This window comes from Mauremys reevesii, linkage group 7 (genome assembly GCF_016161935.1).
Source record: "Mauremys reevesii isolate NIE-2019 linkage group 7, ASM1616193v1, whole genome shotgun sequence".
Lineage (NCBI taxonomy): Eukaryota > Metazoa > Chordata > Testudines > Geoemydidae > Mauremys > Mauremys reevesii.
Window position 1 is genome coordinate 64,293,647 of NC_052629.1, and position 27,617 is coordinate 64,321,263.

At 43.6% G+C, this 27,617-nt stretch overlaps 1 protein-coding gene across 1 annotated transcript in view; it reads left to right on the plus strand.

Annotated features, from left to right (window-relative positions):
* Nucleotides 1-4,896: 4,896 nt before the first annotated feature.
* CHUK (component of inhibitor of nuclear factor kappa B kinase complex) overlaps nt 4,897-27,617 on the plus strand; it is a 77,818-nt gene continuing 55,097 nt past the window's right edge. The window contains exons 1-10 of the mRNA XM_039480937.1: nt 4,897-5,102; nt 5,945-6,039; nt 11,230-11,344; nt 14,558-14,627; nt 20,155-20,243; nt 20,939-21,028; nt 21,184-21,308; nt 21,876-21,983; nt 24,747-24,882; nt 25,322-25,516. Coding sequence (XP_039336871.1) covers nt 4,980-5,102; nt 5,945-6,039; nt 11,230-11,344; nt 14,558-14,627; nt 20,155-20,243; nt 20,939-21,028; nt 21,184-21,308; nt 21,876-21,983; nt 24,747-24,882; nt 25,322-25,516 — 1,146 coding nt within the window. The 5' untranslated portion in view covers nt 4,897-4,979. The remainder of the gene's footprint in view (nt 5,103-5,944; nt 6,040-11,229; nt 11,345-14,557; nt 14,628-20,154; nt 20,244-20,938; nt 21,029-21,183; nt 21,309-21,875; nt 21,984-24,746; nt 24,883-25,321; nt 25,517-27,617) is intronic.

Genomic DNA, 27,617 nt, shown 5'->3' on the forward strand with positions numbered 1-27,617 from the left:
CTTTAATAGTTCACAACATGTGGTAGCTGGGGCTGACATTATTCAAAGGTAATAGCAATAGGTGTACTTGCAATGTGTTGTTACCACACACACAGCACTCATAAGGTTCAGACCAGAGTGCTAAAAAACAATGCCAAGCAGAGCACACTACAAGAACACTCATTACTGTGCCTCACTTTTGAAATGGTCTTTCAAAGCCTCTCTGAGCTGTAAAGCTCCCTGTTGAGCTCTTCTTATAGTTCTGGTATCTGGCTGCTCAAAATCAGCAGCCAGATGTCCACCTCTGTATTCCACCTTGGCAGAAGCTTTCCCTTTTTGCTTCACAGATATTATGAAGCGCGCAGCAGGTAGCTATAATCCTGGGGCTATTTTTTTCATGAATGTCCAATCCCGTGAGTACACAGCGACAGCACCAATTCAAACAGCCAAAGGCACCTTCAACAGTCCTCCTGCACCTGCAGAGCCTGTAGTTGAAGTGCTCCTTGCTGCTGTCAAGGTGGCCGGTGTGAGGTTTCATGAACGATGGGAGTAACGGGTAGGCTGGGTCTCCAAGGATCACTATTGGCATTTCCATATCCCCAATGGTAATGCGCCGGTCTAGAAAGGAAGTCCCTGCTTGCATCTTTCTGAACAGCTTTCTGTGTTTTTAAAGATGTGTGTGTCATGCACCTTCCCTGATCAGCCCACGTTGATGTCATTAAATATCCCTGGTGATCCACCAGTGCTTGCAATACCATAGAAAAGCAGCCCTTTAGGAACCCCACTGCTGCAAAACCATTCAGAAGGTCCTGCATGTTGCCAAGAGGACACAATTAATGGCCTGGCACATCTGCATCACAGCAACCCCCCGGTGGATTTCCCATCTCCAAATCAATTCCTGACTGATTGGTAGCAATCTGACATGGCCAGTTTTCACACAGTGATTGCCACTCGCTTCTCCAGCATGAGTGAAGCTCTCATTTTGATGTTGCTGCACTGGAGGGATGGTGCGAGCTTCGTGCACCATTCCATTAATGTGGCCTTGTGCATCTGAAAGTTCTGCAGCAACTGCTCGTCATCCCAAACCTGCATAATGATGCAATTATGACAGAATTCAGAGGTCTGGCGCTTTCGCACAGCTGTGGAATAGCTCTTAGGAGGACCCTTTCAGTATGTTACCCCCCTGCGGGTTACTCTCACAGGGTTAAACCCCTTGGCTTTACTGCCTCCTGGGACCAAACCTCTGAGCCTTCAGTGCCCTAGTTTCACTCTGTGAGCTCCCCTCAGTGACTCCATTTGAATTGGACTCCTGGGGAAGGCTTGCACATCCAAAGGGAGCAATGCACCCCTAAATTCCTTAATCAGGAGTTACTTTCAGACAGTATTGTAAAAAGCAGGATTTATTAGATGTCTGGAACACAGTGTGGAAAGTCTGTGGTGAGCAAGAGAACAAAGTTACAGCAAAGTCCATCTGGGTCAGTCCTAAGCCCCGAGCTCTCTCTGACTTCCACTTGAATGCCAGTCCAGAAGAATGTGCTGCTTCCAGGCGCATTGTGTTTGTAATGGTCAGCACAATACTGAAAAGCAGTGCAGGATCCATGCTTGTCACAGAGATGGTGTATGTGCAGGTTTGTGGGGCTTTTGAAAAGGTGTGTGAAACATTATGGGATGCAGTTTTCTCCATCCCATATTATCGTCTGCATCATGGGATGTTGAAACCATGTTCCTTGTCACCCCTGCATGACTTGTTTGCCCTCATGAGGCATTGCCTAGGGGAGGGATAGCTCAGTGATTTGAGCATTGGCCTGCTAAACCCAGGGTTATGAGTTCAATCCTTGAGGGGGCCACTTAGGGATCTGGGGCAAAAATCAGTACTTGGTCCTGCTAGTGAAGGCTAGGGGCTGGACTCAATGACCTTTCAAGGTCCCTTCCAGTTCTAGGAGATAGGTATTTATTTATTGCAAACCCTTCCCAAAGCACTGCACCAGATGGTGAGTTACCCATAGTGCACTGCTCTCTGTATCGATGCAAGCACTGCTAGTGAGGATGCACACTGCCGACACAAGGAGCATAGTCTGTATGTGGAAAAGTGATTTTAATTACTGTGGCGCCTGTATGTTGACGTAACTTTGTTCGACCTAATTTTGTAGTGTAGACATGCCTTGAGGTTTTTGAACCTTGGTCTTCTGTCATGAGATGTTTTAATCCCATAGTGCTGGTGGCATCTTGGAAACTTTGAAGGGCACGGCTGTAAATCTCTGGCTTCTCCACAAACAAGGCAGCATCCTTAGCGTGGGTGGCAGGTATCGAAGGCTGGGGAAGGCTGAGCCTCCTCAAAAACACTTGTGTAGCCCTGCTCATGTGCTGCCCAGGCCCCTTCCTGTTTCCTGGCGCTGTGTTGTGGGGGGTTCTTCCTGCTAGGGCCCCAGGCTGGGACTAATGGGGCCGGCTTACACTCCAGGGCTGTGGGGGGAGGGGTTGAGCGAGCAGCCTGCCTGGTGCTCTGGGGCTGTGCCGCCAGCCCTCCTGCTTGGCACTCGGGAGGGGGCCGGGGGCGCTCCAGGACTGTGGGAGCACACCACCCACCCAGCACTCCAGGGCTGGGGGCGGGGGGACGTGCTGCCTGCTCACCCGCCTGGGGCTCTGAGGCTGAGGGACGGGGGTTGTGCCAACTGCCTGCCGCTCCAGGGCTGGGGGCATTTGGGTGGCCTGGGGCTGGCGGATGCAGCTCTGGGCTTTGGCAGGAGGGGTGGGGCTGGGGACTAACCTTCCTGAGCCCAGGGTTCAGAGGCGCTGACTTTCTAATTACCCCAGGGATGCTTGACCTCTGCCCCAGCCCCCTACCGTCCCACAAGGCTCCGCCCCTACTCTGTCCCTAACCCTTCCCACCCCATTCTGCCTCCTCCCCTGAGCATGACCCACTCTCGCTCCGCCACTTCCTGACTCCACTGCTTCCCCTCCCCAGCTCCTCCTGCACGCCGCTGAACAATTGATCATGGGTGGAAGGTGCTGGGGGGAGACGGAGAAGCTGATCGGTGGGCCATTGGTGGGTGCTGAGCACCCACTATTTTTTTTTTGTGGGTGCTCCAGTCCTGGAGCACACACATAGTCTGTGCTTATGCTGGGGTTCACCTGCCGCCCATGATCCTGAGCATACTAATAACTGGTAAACATTTCTTGACCAACCTTGATTCTAACGTGCAGAATTACCAAATCCTTGTTTCCAGTCAAGCGCTTGATAGAATAGTGCTTGGGTGGGAATATGTCTCTGGCCACACCTCTGAGGTTGTGCAGAAAGAAATATGGTAAAAGCCATAAACCAATAGCTAGGCCAAATTGGCCTAAGCAAATGCCGTTTTGCCCTGTGTTACTACCTTTGCTGCTACTAGTCAGGTGTACGGTCTTCTAGGGAAAAAGAACATGTGATACTATTACAGTACAGGTATTCTATTAATCTGGATGCATATAAACTAGACTTGTCATTTTAAGCTTGTGTCACAAACCAACACACATGTTTAAAGTTAAACCAATTATCACAGATTTTTGATCAAAAACTTCAGTTAAGTCTCTTTCTACCTGGGCTGCAGGCTGATGAAAACTTGCTCCCAATGTTTTGTAGGACTTCTGGTTTCCAGCCTAGTCACTAACTCCCTATGGTGTGCCTAAACAGTGTTATCTCATGAGTTAACAAAAGCCAAGAAACTTAGCTGTGCTTCTGCCCTTTAACACTTTTTCTACAATAACAAATTGAGTTAACCTAGAACTTAATTTGCTAGCTTTTGTTGGTCAATTACTAACAAAGTAATATTTTGTGAAATAACATTAAGCTCTTAGCATATTTCATCTGTAGCTCTCAGTCACTTAAAAAACAGGAATAAGTATTTAAAGATGAGGAAACTGAGGGACTGAGATGTGAAGTCACTGGGGCAAGGTCAGGCAGCAGCATGGTGGCAGAACAAAGAATAGAACACAAATGTCCTGACTCTCAGTCTTGTGCTTTAACCAGAAGACCCTCCATCCTTTCTCTTCTCCATTTGAGGCCTGAGGCCTGGAGTTTTATACCTTTGCAAAGATTCCATGTGCTTCCAGTTAGTTATGTGTTAGCTACCTAGCCACCTTCAGATAATAAAATCATAGTACTTAAAATGAAGAGGTTAACATAATGATGCAAAATCATGTATGCATGGCATTCCATATAAGGTAATGTTCTGTTTACATTGATTTTACATTTTATTTTCCATAGTAAAATGCCTTTTAAAAAATGAAAAGTGGGGGATGCAGCTGAGTAGCCATAATTCTACCTTAATGACATTTTTGGTTAGGAATTGTTTCTTTATAAGTAGGCTTTTCAGAATTTGATTTTGATTTGTTATAATTTTGACAGACGTAGTTTACTCTTAAGCAATTTTAGATGTTTAAATTTTCAGTTGAAGGAAATTATGGGGGGGGGCGTTGTCAGACAAATTAAAAAAGTACTTTATAACTTCTAAAATTCCAATTGTCAAATTCACACATAAAAATATACCAACTATCCTTAAATCAAGCAGCATTTTCTTACTTTGCTGATCATCTGTAATCTCCGATGATTAGTGCGAGATATGTTTTCCATAGGTTTGTGAGCCTTTGGTGAACTTGACATTCTCTGATTAAAAAAAAGTTTTGCTACTGTATTCAACGCAGCCCGTGTGACAGCGGAGTTTAGATGCCAAATCTGTAACCTGCCCTGCCAAGGCCTCCCGGGAGCATTTCTGCGTCGCTGATTTGGTGTTTTGCCAGGTTGGGGGCGGGGCCCGGGCTGAACGGGGGCCCCTCCCCTCGCAGCCGGGAGCCGGGTGGGGTCGGGGCCGTCGGCTTCAGCACGCGCTGCGCCTCGGCCGTTGGGGGGGGCAGCGAGTGATGCTTATACCCGTCGGCCCCGCCCCGAGTCTCGCGGGAAGTGACGTCAGCGAGCTCGGAGGGAAGCGGTGGTTTCCGGGGGTTGCTGCGGGGCCTGGCGCGGCATGGAGCGGCCCCCGGTGGGCGCGGCGCTGCGGGGACAGCCCGGAGGCGGTTGCGGCCCCTGGGAAATGCGGGAGCGGCTCGGAACTGGCGGCTTCGGCAACGTCTGTCTGTACCAGCACCAGGTGCGGGGGGGCCTCCAATAGCCACCCGGGTAACCGCCCTGCCCCCCGCGCGGGTGCCAGCCGAAGCCCCGGTAGCTCCGCCCGATAATCCCCCTTGGCCCTAGTGTGACCCGCTGTTAGAGGCTTTGTCGTATGGAGGCAGCCTGTTGTCCCCGCCCCCCAGCTTTTCACAGTTGCTGTCTGGTCACTCGTTGACCCCCCACCCTGGGTGGGTAACCTGCTCCTTGGTACTACTCCCCCCACCAACCGAGTCCATCGCTAAACCCACCCAACCCCCAGTAGCCCCTGCCAAACCCTCTGCCGGTAACTTTTCCAACAACCACTGAGTAATCCCAGTGCATCCCTGGATAGTGCCCCCATCCCTGGGTAGCCCCTGCTGGTCATTTCTTCCGCCTAATGCCCTCTGACCCCACTTCTGGGGTAGCCCCTCCACCAAACCCACTGACCTCTGGATAACCCCCTCCTCACTGATAATTCCGTACCCCAATCAACCTAATTCTAGCAATTCGGTAACTCTGTGTTGTGGTCCCTTCTGCTTTCCCCAACTGTCTCCGATCTCAGTGACTCCTGACCGCACTGACCACCCTCAAATACCTAATAACCTTCCCATTCTAGCTCCACGTAGATGCTCCTGATAACCTAATATACTGACGCCACCAGCACTAACAGCCCTCTATCCTGACCTACTCATGCCCCTAGCATTCTGGCCCTACACTGATCTCCCCACATTGATTCCCAGCATCATGCCCCTCTGCTACAACCATCCCATTCCAGTGTTTTGAAACGTGCCTAATTTCCAGACTGATTGTTGTGCCCTAGCACATTGATTGTTTTTGTTGTAGGATTTAGGTGATAAGATAGCTATTAAATCTTGCCGACTGGAACTAAGCATGAAAAACAAAGACCGGTGGTGCCATGAAATCCAGATCATGAAGAAGTAAGTATGCTCCATCATGTCCTTTTCCCTTGCTTTTGGGGGATGGTGTCCTCAAATCAATTGGGGAGCATTTGTGTTTCAGACTCATAACTAGACCATAGACTTTTCTTTTGGTCTTAACCTTCTCTTAAGAGGTGAGAGTGAGCATCTTTATCCCCCTGGAAAGAAAGCTGTATTTAAAAAAAAAAAATCAACTTTACACTGATACTGTAAAGATAAAACACTATAATTACAATAAATTAATAAGCATCTCTTTTCACAGTCTTATAGTTTTATGGAAAAACTACCCTCTGCAGTGTGATTTCTTGTTTGCTTCTGGCCCAGATGTGAACTTTCCATGTGACAGGATTTCATAGAATTCCAGTTGGCTGTTTTGCATTCAAATTACTCAGTTTATCGAAGAGAAGGTTGAGAGGTGACTTGATCAATGCATTTAGGCACTGATATGCAGAAAAGAGATTGGAGCAGGTTTTTTTTTTAAAAACCTGGCTGACAAAGGGACCAAGGGTGGGAAGTTGAAATTGGACAAACTCAATCCTGAAACAAGACATGGTTTCCTAGTATTGGAATAGCTATTGTGGGGAATGGGGCACCTACCATTGCTTGGAGTCTTTAAAAATCTTTCTGTCATACTGACTGCCAGATTTGGGGTTGGAAAGTGTGGTATGGTATGTGCAGGGATCATCTAGGCATGACTCACCTAATCAGTTTCCTGCCACTGCAGAGGCCTCTTGAATTTGTGGCACCTCAGTCTCTCCTGTCTTCTGCTTGTGGCACACAACAGTTTAGTTTAACCCCCAAGTTATTGGACTCAGTATAGCAGTAACTAGGTGAATTAGAGGACTGGGCCAAAAGAAATCTGATGAGGTTCAACAAGGACAAGTGCAGAGTCCTGCACTTAGGACAGAAGAATCCCATTCACTCTTACAGACTAGGGACCGAATGGCTAGGAAGCAGTTCTGCAGGGGTTACAGTGGATGAGAAGCTGGATATGAGTCAGCAGTGTGCCCTTGTTGCCAAGAAGGCTAATGGCATTTTGGGCTGTATAAGTAGGGGCATTGCCAGCAGATCGAGGGATGTGATCATTCCCCTCTATTCGACATTGGTGAGGCCTCATCTGGAGTACTGTGTCCAGTTTTGGGCCCCACACTACAAGAAGGATGTGGAAAAATTGGAAAGAGTCCAGCGGAGGGCAACAAAAATGATTAGGGGGCTGGAGCACATGACTTATGAGGGGAGGCTGAGGGAACTGGGATTGTTTAGTCTGCAGAAGAGAAGAATGAGGGGCGATTTGATAGCTGCTTTCAACTACCTGAAAGGGGGTTCCAAAGTGGATGGATCTAGACTGTTCTCAGTGGTAGAAGATGACAGAACAAGGAGTAATGGTCTCAAGTTGCAGTGGGGGAGGTTTAAGTTGGATATTAGGAAAAACTTTTTCACTAGGAGAGTGGTGAAGCACTGGAATGGGTTACCTAGGGAGGTGGTGGAATCTCCTTCCTTATTGGTTTTTAAGGTCAGGCTTGACAAAGCCCTGGCTTGGATGATTTAGTTGGGAATTGGTCCTGCTTTGAGCAGTGGGTTGGACTAGATGACTTCCTGAGGTCCCTTCCAACCCTGATATTCTATGATTCTATGAAATTTAATGGTCTATAATTAAGGCTAAGATTATGTCATGGAGGTCATGGAATCTGTAAAATTTTCGTGACCTCCATGACGTTTTCTGGTTCAGTCTCGGGGCAGCTGGGGGTCCCCTCAGCTCCCAGCTTTAGTTTAACTCTGGTTCATATGTTACTTTCACCCAGGACAGCATATTCTTTATTACAGATATATTGAAATGCTTTTACACTCGGATACAAGCCTAATATCTTGAGAACTACTGGCTATGCACTAGTGATCTAATATTAATGTATTTCCATTCTCAGTCTCAAAATAGAAACTACATTTTTATTTGAAGGTGCCATGGATGTTCAGAAGCTGTAAATAAATGTAACTTCTAATGATGTTAATATTTAAGGACAAGCTTTTCTATAATTTGAAACCTGAAAAGTTGATTGACTTTCTTAAAAGCGTGGTGTGTTTTAGGGTATCTTGTAGTGGACAGACCCCTTAGCTGAGCTATTAGCTGCGCTCCTGACAATTCAACATAAGGAAGGGCACAGGGCAGAGCTGGAGCTGCATTTGGCACATGAGTGCAGCTCAGGGCTTTGCTGTGTACACAGTACCATCTTGAGAACACCTGCAGAAGTTCGGCAGCTGTTCTGCAAGTGTGAAGCTATTATTAATGCATCTTGAGCACCTAACTCTTCTGTGTCCCCAGTACATTTGTGCGACAGTAAGCCAAAGTCATCCTAATAATAACTACTTATTTTAATTATTACTATTTAGTGCTATAAGTATGCATTTCACTTTTCACAAGTGAAATGTCTGGGTCTTGGACCTTGCAATCTCAGTTGGGTAGATACTCTATAATGAAAGGCTAAGGCTGGAGGGTGGGAGCAGAAGTATATGGGCCCAGATCCATGTTTGTGTCCAGTATATTCTGTTGCATAGACTTTCTGCTACTGCTGTGATTCATGTGGCTTTGCTGCAATGGGTTTCATCCTGTTTTTCTTGAATATTGCACGTGAGTGATGTGCATTTTCTTTCAGTTTTATGTTCATCTGTTATATACACTACAAGTGTATTTCTAATGTAGAAAATGTAAGTGATCAGATAACTAGAGCTTGTTTTATAAGACAGCATTAGATTAACATAATCCCTGTCCATGGAATTTCCCTATAAACCTGTATGGCTTTCTATGCTGATACAGCACTATCTTGCATTTCGATAATGGAGTCCAGAGCAATTTGGCCTGAATATGTGCATAGAAATGACATCTGCCTCTAAAATTCAGCTTCCTCTTGGATGGAATGTGGCCAGCCATTTAACAATTCATTGCTGTGCTTTAGAATAGAACATGAAGTGAACATTACCATAGCCATTTAAAACTGCAGGGAGAATTTTAAGTAAATTATAACTACTCATATTGGGATTTGGTCAAAACACCAGGGTTCATACATGGCATAGATTTCCTAATAAACATGAAAAGTCAGAACTTCTGTTCTACATCTCATCAGAATCACTGTGCCTCCGGTAGCACAGTAACGTTTAATACCACGCAGGTTCAGTCCTGACTCAGAGAAAGTGTGTCACCTGCTGAATCCACTCTTAGCCTTGGTTTGCTTTGGTCTCCCATCAAAGAACTGATCAGGCCCAGTCCTGCTTAGTTCAGTAAGAACTGAAGGGTGACATGCAATGTCTGCCTGCACAGGCTGAAACACCACTCCTACATGTGAACAAAAACTTTCTTCTTGCAAGAACTGCAGTAGTTTAAAATTTTTGCTTTCAGCATTGTGTTCCTTTTGACATGTATTTTACCACTTGCCCAAAACCTATTACTTCAAAGGGTCACAGCATGTTCCATTACCTGACTCAGTTCACTGAGATCTGTCAGCTAACTCCTTCATTGGACAGCAATACTGTGACAGGGTGAAATAGTCAGGAACTGATAAGGGCCACCTGTCTGTCACAGGACTGAGAAGGGAGTTTAAGAAGGGTCACTGTTCTCTTTGGGGGCGGGAGGCTCAGAGAAGCAAGGAGAAAGGCCAGGGTTGAGTTGGAGCATCACTTTGTTTTTGTATAATTCATAAATTTGTGTTAAACAAAATGTTGGGACACAAGCCTGAAACAGACTTGGACATGGCACTGGTTCTCTCCTGGGCTAATGAGGGCACCCACCTGCTTATGAATATCTGTGCATTCACTGTCATGCCAGTGCTTTTGCCCACATACAGGCACTAGAGGCTGGGTTAAAGTGGGAAGGGAGAAGTAGAAATGGAAGAAAGAAGAGAGAGAGGAGAGACAGGGGAAGAAGGGGGACAACACTGACTGTAAAAATGGATGACAAAGTGATCACCATATAAAAAAGGGCAAAATTTCATAGAGAGCGAAAAAGAGCCTTTTGAGAAGGAACTAGCTGGAAACTGAAAAGGACAAAAATGATAGAAAAAGTCAGTCTGAGGGGCAGTTATGATCGAAAGGTAGATGATGTGAGTCAGGCTGCAAAATCTAGAAGGGAAGTAGAGACTAGTCTAGAAAATATTACTAGACAAGAGTTAACCAAAAAATAAAAATAAAAAAAAAAGAGATGGAAATGTTTGGAGTGTTATGGAGAGTTTGCTTTATGCAACATACTGAATCTCTTAGTTGACACTGAGTTGGCTGTGTGTTTCCATCAGAAGTACAATCTCAATATTCCCAGGTTTGGCCCTTTGGACGCTCTCTGTTTCCCCTCATGTTATTTTTGAGACATTGACAGGCGTGTTTTCAGACATGACCAGGAAATAGATGTTAGATAGCTAAATGGCTCCCCCTCTCCTTATGCATACATCTTCTACCTATGTAGTGATTTACACAGAAAAGTATCTGAGGGCATCACAGATCTTAACAAATGTATCTTCACAACACCGCAGGGAGGTAAGGCAGTATTATTCCCCTTGTACAGAAATTGAAGTGCAGATTAAGCGACGTTTGCCCATCGTCACACAGGGAGCTGGGACTTGAACCCATATCTCCTTGAGTCCCAATCCAGTCCTTAACCATAAGACTATCTTTCCACTCATCACTGAGCTGCTTGTTCTTAGAAGGTATGAACTTTGTTTATTGCCCTTGAGTAACACTGTGGTAACTTGCTGACGATTACATGCTGGCCTTGTAAAAGCAGCAAAGAATCCTGTGGCACCTTATAGACTAACAGACGTTTTGGAGCATGGGCTTTCGTGGGTGAATACCCACTTTGTCGGATGCAAGTAGTGGAAATTTCTTCTTGCTTGCATATATATACCTGCCCCTGGAAATTTCCACTACTTGCATCCGACGAAGTGGGTATTCACCCACGAAAGCTCATGCTCCAAAACGTCTGTTAGTCTATAAGGTGCCACAGGATTCTTTGCTGCTTTTACAGATCCAGACTAACACGGCTACCCCTGTGATACTTGACATGCTGGCCTTAACACTTTTAACATTAAATGTTTTGGGAAAAGAAATCTTACAGTGCACATATTTTAAATACATTTTAGTGATGCTTCTGCTTCTTGATCTTCTGCTGAAATATCTGTATCAAGATTTTCATCATGCTTTCCATTTGTTTAGGTTAAACAACCCCTATGTAGTAAAGGCCTGTGACGTTCCAGAGGAGATGAACTTCCTAGTTAATGATGTCCCTCTTCTTGCAATGGAGTACTGTTCAGGAGGTGATCTCAGGAAGGTAAAACCTGCTTGTTTGAAATTATAGCTGAATAAGTGATTTCATAGTTGTGGCTGTCTGTGGGACTAAGTGGATTGGGATTTTTTTCACCTGTGTAACAAGTGCAAGTGCAAATCCATAGATGCACCACACCAGTGTAAGAAGGGGTTTGCACCAGAGCATCTTACAGTGGTGGGTAGTACAAGTGCAATCCCCTTTTTACACTGAAGCAGTGTCCGTGTCATAGGAACTACATTTGTGGTGCAAATTTTAGTAGTCAAGTCAAGCCCTTATTTAACCACCAGCGTGTTTGATACAGATACATAATAGAGAAGGTATTCTGGAGTATGTAAAAGTATGAAAGATGTAACACTAAGTTGCCAATTTATTTAGATTCTCACATGGCCTCCATTAGTGTAGAATCTTTCTGGGCTGAAGAAGCTACCAAAATGCTAATATTTCCGATTGATTTAGGAATGTGTTTAGGCCATTGCATGGGTGGCTTTCATTTGGGAAGACACTAGAAAGCACCTTGGAAGAAATTCTTAATGGTGTATTCACCAGCAGCTTTCAGTAGTTTAATAGAGAGCAATGATATAGACCAATACACTTTGTACTCCCTTCCCTTGCAGTGGGAATTGGGAATGACACTCTTTCATTTGTAGACTAAGAAACAAAGGTAATTAAATGGGGGATTGAACAAGAATTTGATCTTCTATCTAAAATGATGAAGGCTCATGACAATAATGTAAATAGCAGACAAGTCAGATGTGTCACAGACTAAGGATTGGGGAGAGGCAAATAGGCTTTAACAATGATGGACTTTGAATTCTGTTTAATCAGTAAATAACTTTATCCTATCATATCCATGATTTTTTCCATTTCACTTTTATCATCTCTTTATTTTCTATGCTAACTACTTCTGGCTCTATTTGGAGCAATCCCTGGTTGGATATTCTCAGGAGGAGGAAACTGAAAGTCTGACCCCAGACGGGACAGGTTAGGGATATACAGAGATACCAGCTTGGATGCTGAACTGATAATATGGATAGCAGGGGCCCCACTCAGAGGTTCTGCCTTCAGTGAATAGGAGCATGGGCAAACCCTAAGGACTAGGAGGAGGGCCAGCCGCAGGAAGGTGGGCAGCTAGCTAGGGATCATTTGGGACATCAGTTTGGAGGCTGAAGTAGCCAAAATGAAAGTGAAGGATTGTGACGCATGGGAGCCAAGAGTCGGTCATTGAGAATGGTCAGTGAGATGGAATCAGGTGGGCCATAGATCACAGCAACATGGAGTGGAAGAAAGAGGAGGGTAGTCCAAAAGATGAGTGAAAAGAAGGAGCAGGAAGGTGTTGGAAGTGACAGAAATAAGAGAGGGGAGCCAAATACCCCAACTGTAATCTGTGCAGGACAATTTTGTGCAAGGGGAATTGATGAGGAGTGATTGCAATAGGAGAGTTGCAACAGAGACAGTACAGGGGCGGGGGGAGAGAAGGGCCGGGGAGAGTTCAGGTCTCAGTGAGAGCTGGGAGATTGTGAAACTGTGGATGGAAGAAGTTTTCTTTTAGATGGATTTGGCGTTTTAGAGGGTACAGGAGGAAGGAAACAGTTGCGGTAAAAGGAAGCAGGGTGTTAGGGAGGATTGGGGTGGGACAGGTGATTATGGAAGTGAGGAAGGCAGAAGAGGTATGTGGATTTGTGGGAGTGAGAGAGGTCGAGCAAGGACAGGAAGAAGATGAAAATGTACAGATAATGGTGGGGGGGTCTGTATGGTGTTAAGATGAAAGGGTAGAGAGGGTGGGGGAATAGAAGTGCGGAGTTGAAGATAGCACATGTAAGAGGGTAGCAAATGGTTAGTAGAACCAGCCATGCCTGGGGCAATCCAATGGACAGTCGGTTAATAAGGCAAGTGCTTAGCTTTCAAGTAGTGATCAAGTAGGTTGAGAAATCCAAGAATGAGATAGAGTGCTTAAATCCCAAATAAATATTCAGTGTTGAAGAGTGGTTAAATGATAGATAACACACAGCTAGCTAGGCCTTATGATGAAATGCCAATCATTCTATCTGCCTGGCTAAATATATAATTAGTAGGTGAACAGAAATTAGGCAGAGTGACATAAAAGTACTCACTGACTGCTAAATGTTTCAGAATGCCAGCTGACATATAATGAACTCAGTTGATCTGGTAAGGGCAGTAACTTGCAGGCTGGCATTGGGTGGATCAGCATTGGAGGGTTATGCAGTCATTGCAGAAGAGAGCACACCTCTTTCTGATACATTCCAGGCACCAGCATGACTGTGGGGCAGGCTCTCTGCACTGCTCAGGTGGTGCAAAGGGAGTAGAGACTAATTGCAATGCCATTAGGGATACCCTAGAATTTGGGAGGGGGAGTCTCCAGCAGGTGCAGACCCCATATAGCAGGTTTCTGTGCCTTCCTACCCATAGGTCCTTGTGCTGGTGTGTGTGACCAAGGTGCCATGCAGTTCCCACTGGTGGATGGTCCATAGCCAACTTGTTCAGATTAAAGCAGCCATCATTCTGGGTCAAGCAGAGAAGGGGGAGCTGTAACTGGTTCCTTGACAGCCCCTTCACCCCCTTTCTTTACACTGGACATAGCAAAAATCTGTCCCCATGTGTTTCCTTCCTATTCTTTTCGTGGAGTACTAACCTAGGGACTACAGGGTATCATTCTCCTGTTGAGTGTGTGTGTGTGTACGGATCTGCTCCTTCCTGTTTCTTCTTGTCACTTGGCCTGATTTTCCTTGGCTCCTCAGAAATGGTTTAGACTATTTGTTTAGAGCAGTTGATCCTCCAAGCAGTGATCCTGCTCCTGAGACTCGGGCCAGTCATAAATTTCATTATTTTGCTTTCATATGTTTTGAATTTGTCAAGATTTTGGGGAATGTGCAGACTCAGGGGCCATGAGCTCCCCATAATGGCTGTCAATTTTGAATCTGTCATTGCCTGGCCTCTAAACTGCCTACAAAACTGTGTTATATGTAACTAAAACAGACTTCACACACTTGGAATCTTCTTTTCAAACCACTTTCCTGCTCATATATACTTTTGTCTTTCTGTACCTTTTATTCTTTCATAAGACCAATTAATTCTGTAGCCCAGTTTATTTAAGTGTAAATTTAATTGTTTTCTCATGTTGTTGCGGTGATTGAGGACAGAAGATATTAACAAATAATTCTTGCATTGCCGACTTAGACATATTTTTCTTTTCTGTAGGTGTTAAACAAACCAGAAAATTGCTGTGGACTTAAGGAAAGTCAAATACTTTCTCTGCTTTGCGACATTGGTACGTAATCTGCTGCCTTTCTTGCCTTTTCATGTTTGCTATATGTAACTGTTCTGGTGTTCCAATAAAAGCAAGTTGTCAAAACAAAGCAGGTAGCTCTAGTAGTGGAAGGCTCTTTTTGTCCTGCTTACTGGGATAATTTGTGACACTTAGGGCTTGTCAGCAGCAAAGCAAAGAACCGTGGGATTCCCTCTGAGAATGCCACGCACTTAATATGCAATAAGCCCCTGGCATTTGTTGTGAATTGAAAGAGGGCACAGCCATCCTGGATGCAAGCTATTAGCGTGACTTACATATTGCATGCTAACTCAATGTGGATTAACCCCTCACCATGGTGTAGTCAAGGTCCTAGAGTTGTGTGTCCTGAGAAATTGACAGATTTGTATTGTCTACATTTATCATTCAAACCAAGATGATTTAAAGAACATTCTTTGAAGTATGCAGTCACTTATGTGAGCTTTCTAAGCATAATTTCTAATAGTAAAGAGTTTGTGAACACATGATCTATATACATGATTCTCTTCTTCTTGGGACTACAGGGTGAGTCAAATCTACCAAAAGAGATCTGTTTGCTTTTGCAGGGAAGAAGTGTTGTTTTTTGAGGGCTTGCACAGATCTGTTCCACCTTAGGTGTGTGCTTGCCTCATGAACTGCTTTCAGAGAATATTTTCCCCTCAGCTGTACCTATGGGGGCAGCTTGAGCCCCACTCCTGTCTGATAACATTGTGTGCTGGTATAAGAGGGTGGAGCCACCTCTGGACCCCTTTCAGTTCCTTCATGCTGCCAGTGACAGTTGTCGCAGCAACCTTAGATTATTTATTATAGGTGCTTCCCTCAATTCTGTGTGTGTGTGTGTGTGTATACACACACTCCTAACAATAAGAGAGTAAGTTAATTTAGCTAGCTATTAGGGCTGTCAAGTGATTAAAAAAATTAATCATGATTAATTGTGCTGTTAAACAATAGAATACCAATTATTTAAATATTTTTGGACATTTTCTACATTTTCAAATGTATTGATTTCAATTACAACACAAAATACAAAGTATATAGTGCTCACTTTGTATTTATTTTTATTACAAATATTTGCATTGTAAAACACAAAAGAAATAGTATTTTTCAGTTTACGTAATACAAGTACTGTAGTGCAATCTGTCATGAAAGTTGAACTTACAAATGTAGAATTGTGTTTAAAAAAAAACAAAAACAAAAAAAACCCCTGCATTCAAAAACAAAATAATGTAAAACTTTAGAGCCTACAAGTCCACTCAGTCCTACTTCTTGTTCAGCCAGTTGCTCAGACAAACAAGTTTGTTTCAATTTGCAGGAGATAATACTGGCAGCTTCTTGTTTACAGTGTCACCTGAAAGTGAGAACAGGCATTTGCATGGCTCTTTTGCAGACAGCATTGCAAGATATTTATGTGCCAGATAAGCTAAACATTTATATGCCCCTTCATGTTTCGGCCACCAATCCAGAGGACATGCTTCCATGCTGATGACGCTCGTTAAAAAAATAATGCGTCAATTAAATTTGTGACTGAACTCCTTGTATGTCTTCTGCTCTGTTTTACCTGCATTCTGCCATATATTTCATGTTACAGCTGTCTTGGATGATGACCCAGCACATGTTCCTTTTAAGAACACTTTCACTGTAGATTTGACAAAACACATAGAAGGTACCAATGTGAGATTTCTAAAAATAGGTACAGCACTGGACCCAAGGTTTAAGAATCTGAAGTGCCAGATGAGGCGGAGCATGCTTTCAGAAATGTTGAGAGTAACCCTCTGATGCAGAAACTACAGAACTGGAACCACCAAAAAGGAAAATCAACCTTCTGCTGATGGCATCTGAGTCAGATGATGAAAATGAACATGTGTTAGTCTGTACTGCTTTGGATCATTATTGAGCAGAACCCGTCATCAGGATGGACGCATGTCCTCTGGAATGGTGATTGAAGTATGAAGGGACATACGAATCTTTAGTGCATCTGGTATGCAAATATCTTGCGACGCCAGCTACAACAGTGCCATGCGAACACCTATTCTCACTTTCAGGTGTCATTGCAAATAAGAAGTGGGCAGCATTATCTCCTGCAAATGTAAACAAACTTGTTTGTCTGAGCAATTGGCTGAACAAGAAGTAGGACTGAGTGGACTTGTAGGCTCTAAAGTTTTAAATTGTTTTATTTTTGAGTGTAGTTATGTAACAAAAAACCTTTGTAAGTTGCACTTTCACAATCGAGATTGCACTACAGTACTTGTATGAGGTGAATTGAAAAATAATATTTTTTGTTTATCATTTTTACAGTACAAATATTTGTAATAAAAATATAAAGTGAACACTGTACACTGTGTATTCTGTATTTTACTTGAAATCAATATATTTGAAAATGTAGAAAAAAATCCAAAAATTGTAAACATTAGAATACCGATTGAAATTTATTAAACAGTGCAATTAAAATGATTAATAACGATTAATCACAGTTAACTCACACGATTAACTCAAAAAAATTGACAGCCCTTCTAGTTATACTGATAGTCCAAAGACCTAAGACTAGACTAAGTTTCTTTTTAGATAACTGGCTTGGTACCAGAATGATGCTATGCTCACTGGGGTTTAAGTCCTGCCACAGGTGCACTAAACCCATGCCAGTTAGTGATCCACATCCAGCCTGTTTAAAGTGTTTGGGGGAGTCCCTTATCAGTGACAAATGTCACATCTCCAAGAGGTTTAAGTTCCCCCGAGTGTTGGACGTCTTAGTATCAGCAAGGTGGTCCTGCCAATCGGTCAAGGTGATATGGCAGACACTATCCTCCTTACCCCGCACAGCAAAGTGTGCTGAAAGGAAATACTGTGTCCCCTCTAAGGGATATAAATATTTGTATTCCCATCCTCCCCTGGGTTCCTTGTTGGTGACAGCTGCTAATAAACGGGAGGGATGTGTACCAGGCATCAACACTGACAGGCAAAAAGATGCAAAGGAACTGGACTTGTTTGGATGAAAACTTTATCCCACAGTGAGTCTTCAGCTCAGGAATCAAATCAACAGGCACTTCTGAGCTGCTCTGACTCCACCCTTTAGGAAAACAACATCTTTAAATTTTATAATCTGCCAGGGGATCTGTAAGCAAGAGTTTGCAGTAATAGAAGATGATGGCAAGTTGATTGCCAGAACTGTTCTCCAGGATATCATGTGCAGTGCAGATGTGGTGGCTCAAATCATGGTATGGGCTGTTACAGTGAGAAGATGTTCATGGTTACAGTCATCCAGGATTCCGCCTGAAGTCCAGCAGACCATCATGGACCTCCCTTTCAAAGGTCCCTGTTTGTCTTAAGATAAGATGGCCAATGGGCTCTGTAGCTTAAAGGATTCCAGGGATCTATATTATGACGAAAGAAAGGAAACATTTTGGTCCTCAACAGCCATACAGACTCCAGGGTTTTCCTCCTCAGTCTCAAGATTCGCCAAGGAGAAAGGGCAGGAATTATACAGGGCAGTCTCTACCATCTTCCTCTTCAGCATTAGTGGGCTCATGCTTTCCAGCTGCTGCGTTCAAACAGGCATTTTGATGGGTTTGTTGAGGACAGTACACTAGTGTCTGTAGTTCCCTCTATTTCCTGCCCTTTGTTTTCCAACTGATTATCCCACTTTCTAAGATCGTGGGCCCAAATAACATCAGATCAGTGGGTCTTAAGCATGGTAGAACTGGAATATTCCCTCTGGTTCATTTATACCTCCCCGGCTCCCTCCCAATCCTTCTTCAGTGACGGCTCTGACAAGATCATCCTTCATTAGGAGATCTGGTTGCTTCTTCAATCGGGGCCACAGAGGAAGTTCCACTGGGCCTCGGAGGGTATTTCCTGATCCCCAAAGCCAAAGGAGTTCTCAGGCTTATTTTATATCTAAGAGAGTTAAACAAATTCCTGAAGAAAATAAAGTTGCTCTTCCGTGTTGTGAGAGACTCCCCCCTTGCAGGTGTCCACAGACAGTGCTGGGGTAGTGGTAGGGTCCCCCCCTAGAATGCCATGCAGCTGATCATAGAAGTGGCACGTATGGGGCTCTGACCCAGAGCGACCGTTTCCCTCCTTTGCCTTTTGGTAGGCTTGCCTGAGCTCCTAGACTTTCACGCGGCACTGCTGTGTGTCCCTGTTGTAGCCTCTGTCCATCATGCCCTGTGCGATTTTGGCATATCTATTAGCATTTCTTCTTTTTGATCGGAGTTCAGCCTGCCCAGATTCTTCTCCCCATACAGCAATCAGATCCAGTGTCTCGCTGGAGCTCGTTTGCCATTCTGGGGGGACTGCATGGTCACCTGTGCTGCTGAGCTCGCCATGCTGACCAAACAGGAAATGAAATTCAAAAGTTCCTGGGGCTTTTCCTATGTACCTGGCTAGTGCATTGGAGTTGAAAGTGCTGTCCAGAGTGGTCACATTGGAGCACTCTGGGATAGCTTCCGAAGGCCAATAACGTTGATTTGTGTCCACACGACCCCAAATTTGACCCAGCAAGGTTGATTTTTAGTGCTACTCCCCTTGCCAGGGAGGAGTACAGAAGTCGATTTTAAGAGCCCTTTAGGTCGACGGAACAGGGTTGCTTGTATAGACGCATTCATTATAAAATCGACCCAACGCAGCTAAATTTGACCTAACCTTGTAGTGTAGACCTGGGCTAAGTTAACTGAGCTGGAGGGAGATATCTAGGGTGAATTTGACACCCTTGTGTGTCATCTAACTTGGGGACTGACCTAAAGGAAAGGTATAAGCCAGAAAATGGCAGTGATGTGCTGTCTAAGGCATATGGAGGCCCCCAGGCTGCACTTACTAGCTCCCATCTTCCTTCCACATGGAAAGGGTAGAAATATGGCCCCAATTCAGGTATATGTAGTACTTGGAGGGCTGAGGCCTCTTTGTGCTGAGTGAGTGAAATAAAGGTAGATTTATATATTATGTCATGAAGGATTGACCCTTCACCTCTTGGAAAGATGACGGTAGAAGGTACTGTGGAATTTCCAGGTTGTTTTGGCACAGTGGGGGAACTAGCCTGGGTGGTCTGCTCTAGTGAAATGGTAGGTGAGGAACCTCATGTGGCAGGTAAAATACAGCATGCTGCTTGTGTCCTGCAGCAGGAGAGTGGGCTGGAGGAGGACAATTGTGTCTGTATGAGGTGCTTCACCAGGCTGTTGATAGGCCATCAACCAGCTGGCCTATCATGGAAAAGCAGCTAGCACTTGGTACGGTAAAGGGTTCTCCGATTTATTAATGGGGTTGGGGAGGTTACAGAAGTGAAGGTTAGTATTGGAGCCATAAGTGTAAATTTGCTAATTACAAAATTTTATTATATTTTAATAAATATAATATATCATTAGAATATATCATTCTTGTTTTTAAAGAGACATACATAGACCTTAACTTTATTAATTCTTTTTTGGCCAGGAAATCATATAGAGGTGTTACAGATTCTTATAACTTGATTTGTATTGGTGCTGTTTCTGTTTCTTACGTCAAATACTTGATTTTTATTCAGGGTCTGGTATCCAGTATTTGCATGAAAACAGAATTATACACAGAGATCTAAAGCCTGAAAATATTGTTCTCCAGGATGATGGTGGAAAGGTAAGTCATATAACTGTGCTAAAGAATATCACCTTTGGTGTCCCAAATATCAGATCTGGAAGTCATGTAACAATTTTGCCTTGACTAATTGAAATGAAGAATGCTACTGCTTTCTTATTGAGTATAGCACTGAATCCATTGAATGATGCTCATGCAAAAGAAAACCATGATTTTAATAAAGTTCACATTCCTTAATACAGTATTACAAATTCTGTTTGCCTATCCTTGAAGACTTGTCAATTGATAGGTCACTTTACTATAAAGTATTAACATTTTTTTTAATCCAGTGTTTCTGCTTCCTGCCAGTATCAGCAATGTGACATTGATTGTATCCTGGCACGTTTTGGATTTCTGCAGGGTACATATCAAGATTGTCCTTGTGCTTAGTTGGATACATTTTTTAGTAAAAGGGATATTCTTGATTTACTATTTTTCTGTTTACTTTTCTTTTCAAGCCCAATCCAACTAGTTTCAGGACAATAATGAATTGTATGTGTACATTGATGTAAATGAATGAGTTTGGCTTACATGGCTGAACAGCTCTGTGTAGCATTTTATGTTTGTTTTAAATCTTGTTCATGGATTTGTCCTCCAAACCCCGTGGTTGCCCAACCCTGGATTTGACTCTGCACCTTTTACTTTGAATTTACCCTTTTCATCATGCTTTATCAAACATTTGTCTTGGATATTGACAGATAATTCACAAAATAATAGACTTGGGATATGCCAAGGATCTGGATCAGGGAAGCTTATGTACATCATTTGTTGGGACCTTACAATATTTGGTAAGTACTTTTTTTATGTTTACAATTTACTTTGGCATAACTTAATACAGTTCTACTTACACATGTTCCTCAAATCATATATTTTCCAGAAATAGAAAAAAATACCTTATCTGGAGTTTTGTCATTTTTAACAATAATATATTGTTGTTTTTTAGGCCCCAGAACTCTTTGAGAGTAAGTCCTACACTGTTACTGTAGATTATTGGAGCTTTGGGACAATGGTGTTCGAGTGTATTGCAGGATTTAGACCCTTTTTACACAATCTACAGCCATTTACCTGGTAAGACATTTGCTATGAGAGAGGGTGCCTGAGTTTGATAGAGTTGCTCTTTTTGTGGGGAGGTGACTGTATGAACTAGAGCAGTGGTCACCAACCGGTTGATCGTGATTTCGGAAGCCAACACCCCAAACCCCATCCTGCACCCCAACATCCTCCCAGACGTATCACCCTGTACCCCCTCCTGCACCCAAGTTCTCTGCCCCAGCCCGGAGCCCCCTCCTGCACCCAAACTCCCTCCTAGAGCTTGCACTCCTCACCCCCTCCTGCACCCCAACCCCCTGCCCCAGGCTCAGCCCAGAGCCCCCTCCCACACTGCGAATCCTTTGGCCCCAGCCCAGAGCCCGCACCCCCTCCCGAGTCCCACCGCCCTGCCCCAGCATAGTTAAAGTGGGTGAGGGTGGGGGAGAGTGAGCGACAGAGAGAGCGGAGACTTTGGGGAAGGGGCGGGATAGATCCTGGGTTGCCCTTAGTGATCTTGGGTGTAAAAAGGTTGGAGACCACTGAACTAGAGTAAGTAAAATAAGAGTACATAAAGTCAGTTTGTCCACAGAGAATTTTATTTTATAGGCATGAAAAAATCAAGAAAAAGGATCCAAAGCACATCTTTGCTTTTGAAGAGATGACTGGGGAGGTTCGGTTTAGTACCCATTTGCCACAGCCTAACAGTCTTTGTAGGTAAGTATGTTTATAGTTTTGTGTACATTAATCTCTGAGTTTTCTTTTAAACCATTAAGAGCCCATAGTGCATATGACCAGATCTGTTGTTTCAGGTAGTTTTGTGAGAAAATGGCCACAATTTTACTAAAATCAAAAATATGAAAATTGCAGCAGATTTCCATTGGTTAATGTGTTTTGCAACACAATAAAACTATCTAGCAGTTGTCTAGCACTTTATCCAAAAAATGCTGAAGGTTCTTATGGATTATGAATGAAAAGGTGGATTACTGGAGTATTGTGGCGCTCCTTAGAGTAGTTGTCCATGTGCACATTCCACTACGGGTGTTTCGTGTGCACCTCATGTGCCAGAGTTCAGTCTTGTGACCAGAAGTATCCACCCAGAGTGTATGTGCCTTGAGTCTTGTCATGCTCTTCTGCAAGGGGATATAAGAGAGAGAGAGGCACTGGTTGCCATTAGTCCCTGTCAACCACCTTGTGACTTGGAACATTCACAGTATCTGCGACTGTCAGCAACCTTCCCTACCAGTTAGCTTACAGTTAGTAAGCTTTCCATTTCAGATGTGTTCCTGTTCTACTAGGGAATATGTATCCTCTATGCCTTTCGCCCATTTCTTCAAATCCAAAGAGTAGTATGGAGGATAAGGCAGACAATGCCCTTATAATTCTGGTTGTTCTAGCATGGGCAAGATGGCAGTGGTTTCCAGTACTCCTTCACCTCTCCAAGGGAGTATACTGTTCTCTTCCTGTGACCACAGATCTGTTATCTCAGCAGGATGCCCAGATTTTGCACCCATACCTGCAGTCCTTATACTTAGCAGCATGGTCTATTCCCCCTGATCTGGGGGAATCTTGTTTGTCAGATGTGCAACACGTCATGCTAAACTTCTGAAGCAATCTACTCATAAGTGCTATGACCTCAAGTGGGTAAGGTTTGTCTTCTGGGGGTTTGATCTTCATTGTCTGCATCAAATCAGTCCCTGCTTACTGCACTTGATACTATCTAGCATCTGTATCCTCTCTGAAAGTCTATTTAGCACCCATTTCAGCCTACCACGTATTAGAAGACAACAGAACCATATTTACCCATGACTTAATTGAGAGGTTTGACAGGTGTGAATGTATAATCTCCTTGCCATCATGGGGCCTTAACTTATTACTCAACTTATGAGATGACCCTTTGAGGTGATAAATTAGTGCTTACTGCTTCATCTATCAATCAAGACAGCATTCGTTATAGCAATAATATTGGCCAGAAGGGTAAATGAACTGCAAGTCTTGATGGCGCATCCAGAGTTTTCTGTAAGGACAAAGTTGGTCCTCAGTCCACATCCTAAATTCTTGCCCAGGGTGGTAACTGATTTCTGTCTTAACCAATCAGTTTGTCTACAGATGTTTTCTCAGATTTCATGTGCATCTAGGCGATTTCATCTCAGTGCTTGTCTAAATGGATTACATTGTGCATTGAAGAGAGCGACAAACTAACCCATGTCCTCCTTCTTGTAAAGGTATGGGCACATTCCACTAGGATTAAGACAGCCTTACACATATTCCCATTACTGAAGTCTGCAGACCTACAAAGTGGACCTCTATAAATGCATTTATTCAACATTACTTATTTAGCATTCAGATCTGACAAGCACTTCAATAGGGCAGTACTCCAGTTGCTGTATAGTTAGGACTCTGTCCCATCTTCTGCAGAAGACAATATTGCATAACAAACTATCCCAAGAGTGGGAATGTGTCAGGGGCCTCTCGAAGAAGAAATTCAAGTTACTCATCTGTAACCAGGGCTCTTTAAGATGGACTCTGCACATTCACATTCCCTGCCACTCTTCCTTGGGGTCTGACTTGAGGAGGAAGCGGAAGGAACTGAGGTGACTGGAGTGCCATGCTCCCTTTCATTGCCCCTCCCTCAGAACATACGGCAACAGTGAGGAGAAGTGAGGAATGTGAGAGCTCTCCTGTAGGCACTGCTATGGAATGTTCCACTGTTAGAGCTGCACTACAGCACATCCCAAGAGTGGGAATGTATAGAGTTAATCTCAAATGTCTGTATCAGGTGAGTAATCATTTCTCTTGGGTCCATTTGGAATTGGGGGCCTGGGATAGGACTGTCTACTTGCCAAGAACAGCAGCAAAGGCATACTCACTCCTCTCCATTTTTCTCTTTATGGTGTGAACACCCAAGACTAACTGGGACCATTAAAATCCACAGATTAAGCACAGGCCAATTGTTTTTCTTTTAACCTTAAAAAAAAAAAAAGTTTAAATCTACAGAAACTGCATTAAAGAGGGGTGGTTTCAAAAGTCAGGAGATGCAAGAGTTAATGTTCCAGAAGCAACGTTACTTCTGCTGCCTTGTTTTTCTGATTTCTTGTTTCATATGTAGCTTTCTATTACAGTTTCATGTAAAATGTGTAAACTGTACATTATACTGGATTCCTAATGTGGCCAAGATATTATTGCTGAAACCTTAACTTTTGCCTTGCGTAAGATGTAATTGTTTGACCTTAATGTCGTAGTAATAATTTTCTTGCATTGAATAAGTGTAACTACTTTATCAAAGGGAAATAAAATAGAGGACACATACTTTAGGTGAAATTCTGGTCCCATTGACGTCATTGGGTTTTTTGTCTCTTAGTATTTTTTTCTAGTACTGGTAGAAAACACGTTTGAATTAACTGGACTCTTCGTTGTAGAATGCCTGTCTTTTTCATTTGTATTACACGTCAATGTCTGGTTTGTTTTTGTTTTGTTTAGTATAATTGTAGAACCAATGGAGAGTTGGTTACAACTGATGCTGAATTGGGATCCACAGCAGAGGGGTGGAGGTATAGACACAGAAACCAGTCGACCAAGATGTTTCCTGTTAATGGATTACATACTGAATTTGAAGGTGCGTTTTTAAAGGTGTTATCTAAATACTGATGGTGAAGACCTCTCAGTGGACAATGAATGTGCTGATTGAGTGGAAATCCTTGCACCCTACAAATCGAGTGTCAGGGGTAGCATTCTTCCTCTCCTCAGAGAGAAAACACTTGTGCCTTAATCCTGTTCATACCTGAAGGCAAGAATATTAGTAGTAATGTGACTCTTTCACCCTTACTCTGGAAGCATAAGGGTGGCCTCAGACCAGTATGTGTCACGTCTTAAGGATGCACTGTTGACAGTAATTAAAACTCAGTTTATCTAATCAGCCTAACTTTTATTTATCTGTACATCAGCACATCTTCTTTCCAGGACAGCGTATCATTTAGCCTGACACCTTAGTGCTATTTGTCTCTTGAAAGAAATGATGACGGAAAATGAAGATGACTTTATTCTTGGTTTTACAGATAGTACACATCCTAAATATGACTTCTGCCAAGATTGTTTCTTTTCTCTTGCATCCTGAGGAAAGTCTTCATTCACTTCAGTCTCGTATTGAGCTTGATACTGGAATAAGTACTGGAAATCAAGAGTTGCTTTTGGAGATGGGAATTTCCCTGGACCCTCGGAAACCTGCTTCCCAATGTGTTATTGATGGTGTGGTAAGATTATTTCCATTTTACTCCAGTTGTGTTATATCTGTTTTAAGTTTTCACATTGAAAATCTCAAGGAAAATTAATTGCTTTCATTTCACCACAGTGGAGATTGTAGCTTAAGCTGCAAAGAGTCTTGTGGCACCTTATAGACTAACAGACTATAGTATAGTCTATAGTCTACAGACTATAAGTAGTGAATACCCACTTCGTTGGATACATGTAGTGGAAATTGCCACTACATGTATCTCACGAAGTGGGTATTCACCCACGAAAGCTCATGCTCCAAAACGTCTGTTAGTCTATAAGGTGCCACAAGACTCTTTGCTGCTTTTACAGATCCAGACTAACATGGCTACCTCTCTGATAGCTTAAGCTGTGGTCTTTCAGTTTAGTTAGTGGTTAGATAAGTTCTAGCACCCCTTCCTTTACAGATTTAATGTGAAGTCAAGTGAGTGGCCATACAGAATTCCACTCTTGGTGCGCGTGTGCCCCATGTGCATGAGATCACATTCTCTTGAATATCAGTGTCTGCTGGGGCTGTGCTTGTACGCTTCCTGTAACAGGGAATAAGGGGTGTGGCAGCCGCAAACTGCACTCAGGTCCTTCTTATCGCCTGTGGCTACAAGATAGAACATCATAATGTCCTTGTTCTTCGTCTAGTGTCCTCTGCAGTATTCCCACTCTTGGGAATGCGCCAACCAGTGCATCTTGGATGGGGGAGACCTTCTGGTAGTGTCTGAGTGCTCATGCGCCCCACACTTCAGCATCCGAGCATGGTTTGAGGCCATGGCTACAAAAGGGGGGGCATGGCACCAGCTGTCACCTCAGTTCCTTCCAGCCGCCGCAGCAAAAGGACATGGACTTCTCCGGATTGCAAGGATCCGTAGAAATAAATAGTTTTCTGTTTTCTAGATTAGCTAATGTTAATAGTTTTTAGACTGAGTTAATTTTAGGATAAGATAGTTTAGCTAAGTAGAATATTAAGAATTAAATATTTACCTGGTACTGACATCGTGGTGGATCTAAATGTGGAAAAGCATGGATTTAAAAGGGGTGTGTGTGTGTGTGTGTCGTACCCAGTGGTCTTTCCTACATCTCAAAAAAAAGTCCAATACCAAAATGTTTAGGAGAGAAGTGTTCTCCTTCATATTGTGCTATTTGCAGCACATTTACTCCTCAGGCCCATAGAGACAGAATGGATTTCAGGCCCTTTTGTTACACGAGGCTTGTCAGCCAAATCTCCAGGATCAGATATAGCTAGAGTGGAAGGCTAGGAGACCTGAATTGACTCATAGTACTTCTCGAGCCAAGAAGGCTTCAGTAGTTGAGGCTCTGGTTTGCTTCCAAGTCAATTTGAGTTTGCGGCAGCCAGATCCTCTGATCTAACTCCAAAGATATTACAACTTCCATCAGAGCTCGTTCTAGCTAAGGATCATAAAGCTCAGGAGAAATTGCCTCAACCAAGCACTTCAGTTATGAGGAAAAGAGAGGCCAGACTGAAGCATATCTCAAGTGGTTCTTTGGGCTGTTCAGAACTCAGCATGGATCCAAGACCTAAACATATAACAACTATGGATCATTCTAAGGGAATGGATCTGAAAAAGAGACCAATGGAACCTAGTGCTTCAACTACTAAGGATCCGTCAGTTACAGTGCAGGTTCACATAGATCCGCAACATAGACTGATCTGGCTACATATCATTTTTCTCTGAACAAGAGACCAAGATGGGAGCTTGAACATGATAGATCTCCAGAGACTGTACTCTCCCCATCTAAGACTCCAGCTGCCTCTCCAAGAAAGACTGTATCCATTTTCCAGATCCTAACTTCGGTCATATCTCCTACTGTTTCACTATTGGATCAGGGTAGGAGCCAGATCTGATGATAGCATCTAATAATCATCAGTTTCTCTGAAACGGAGCTTTCCTCCTCTAATGGACATCTCAAGACATTCTATACAGCAGGGTCTGCTGTGGTGCTAGTATGGGGTAATTGGCAAGACTGGCACATGCCACAGTGGATGCCTTGCCCCTGTTGGCCAACTCCTGCTTATCTGTACTATGCAAGAAGATCTGACTCCTGAGCAGCTTCCATCTACATCTACAG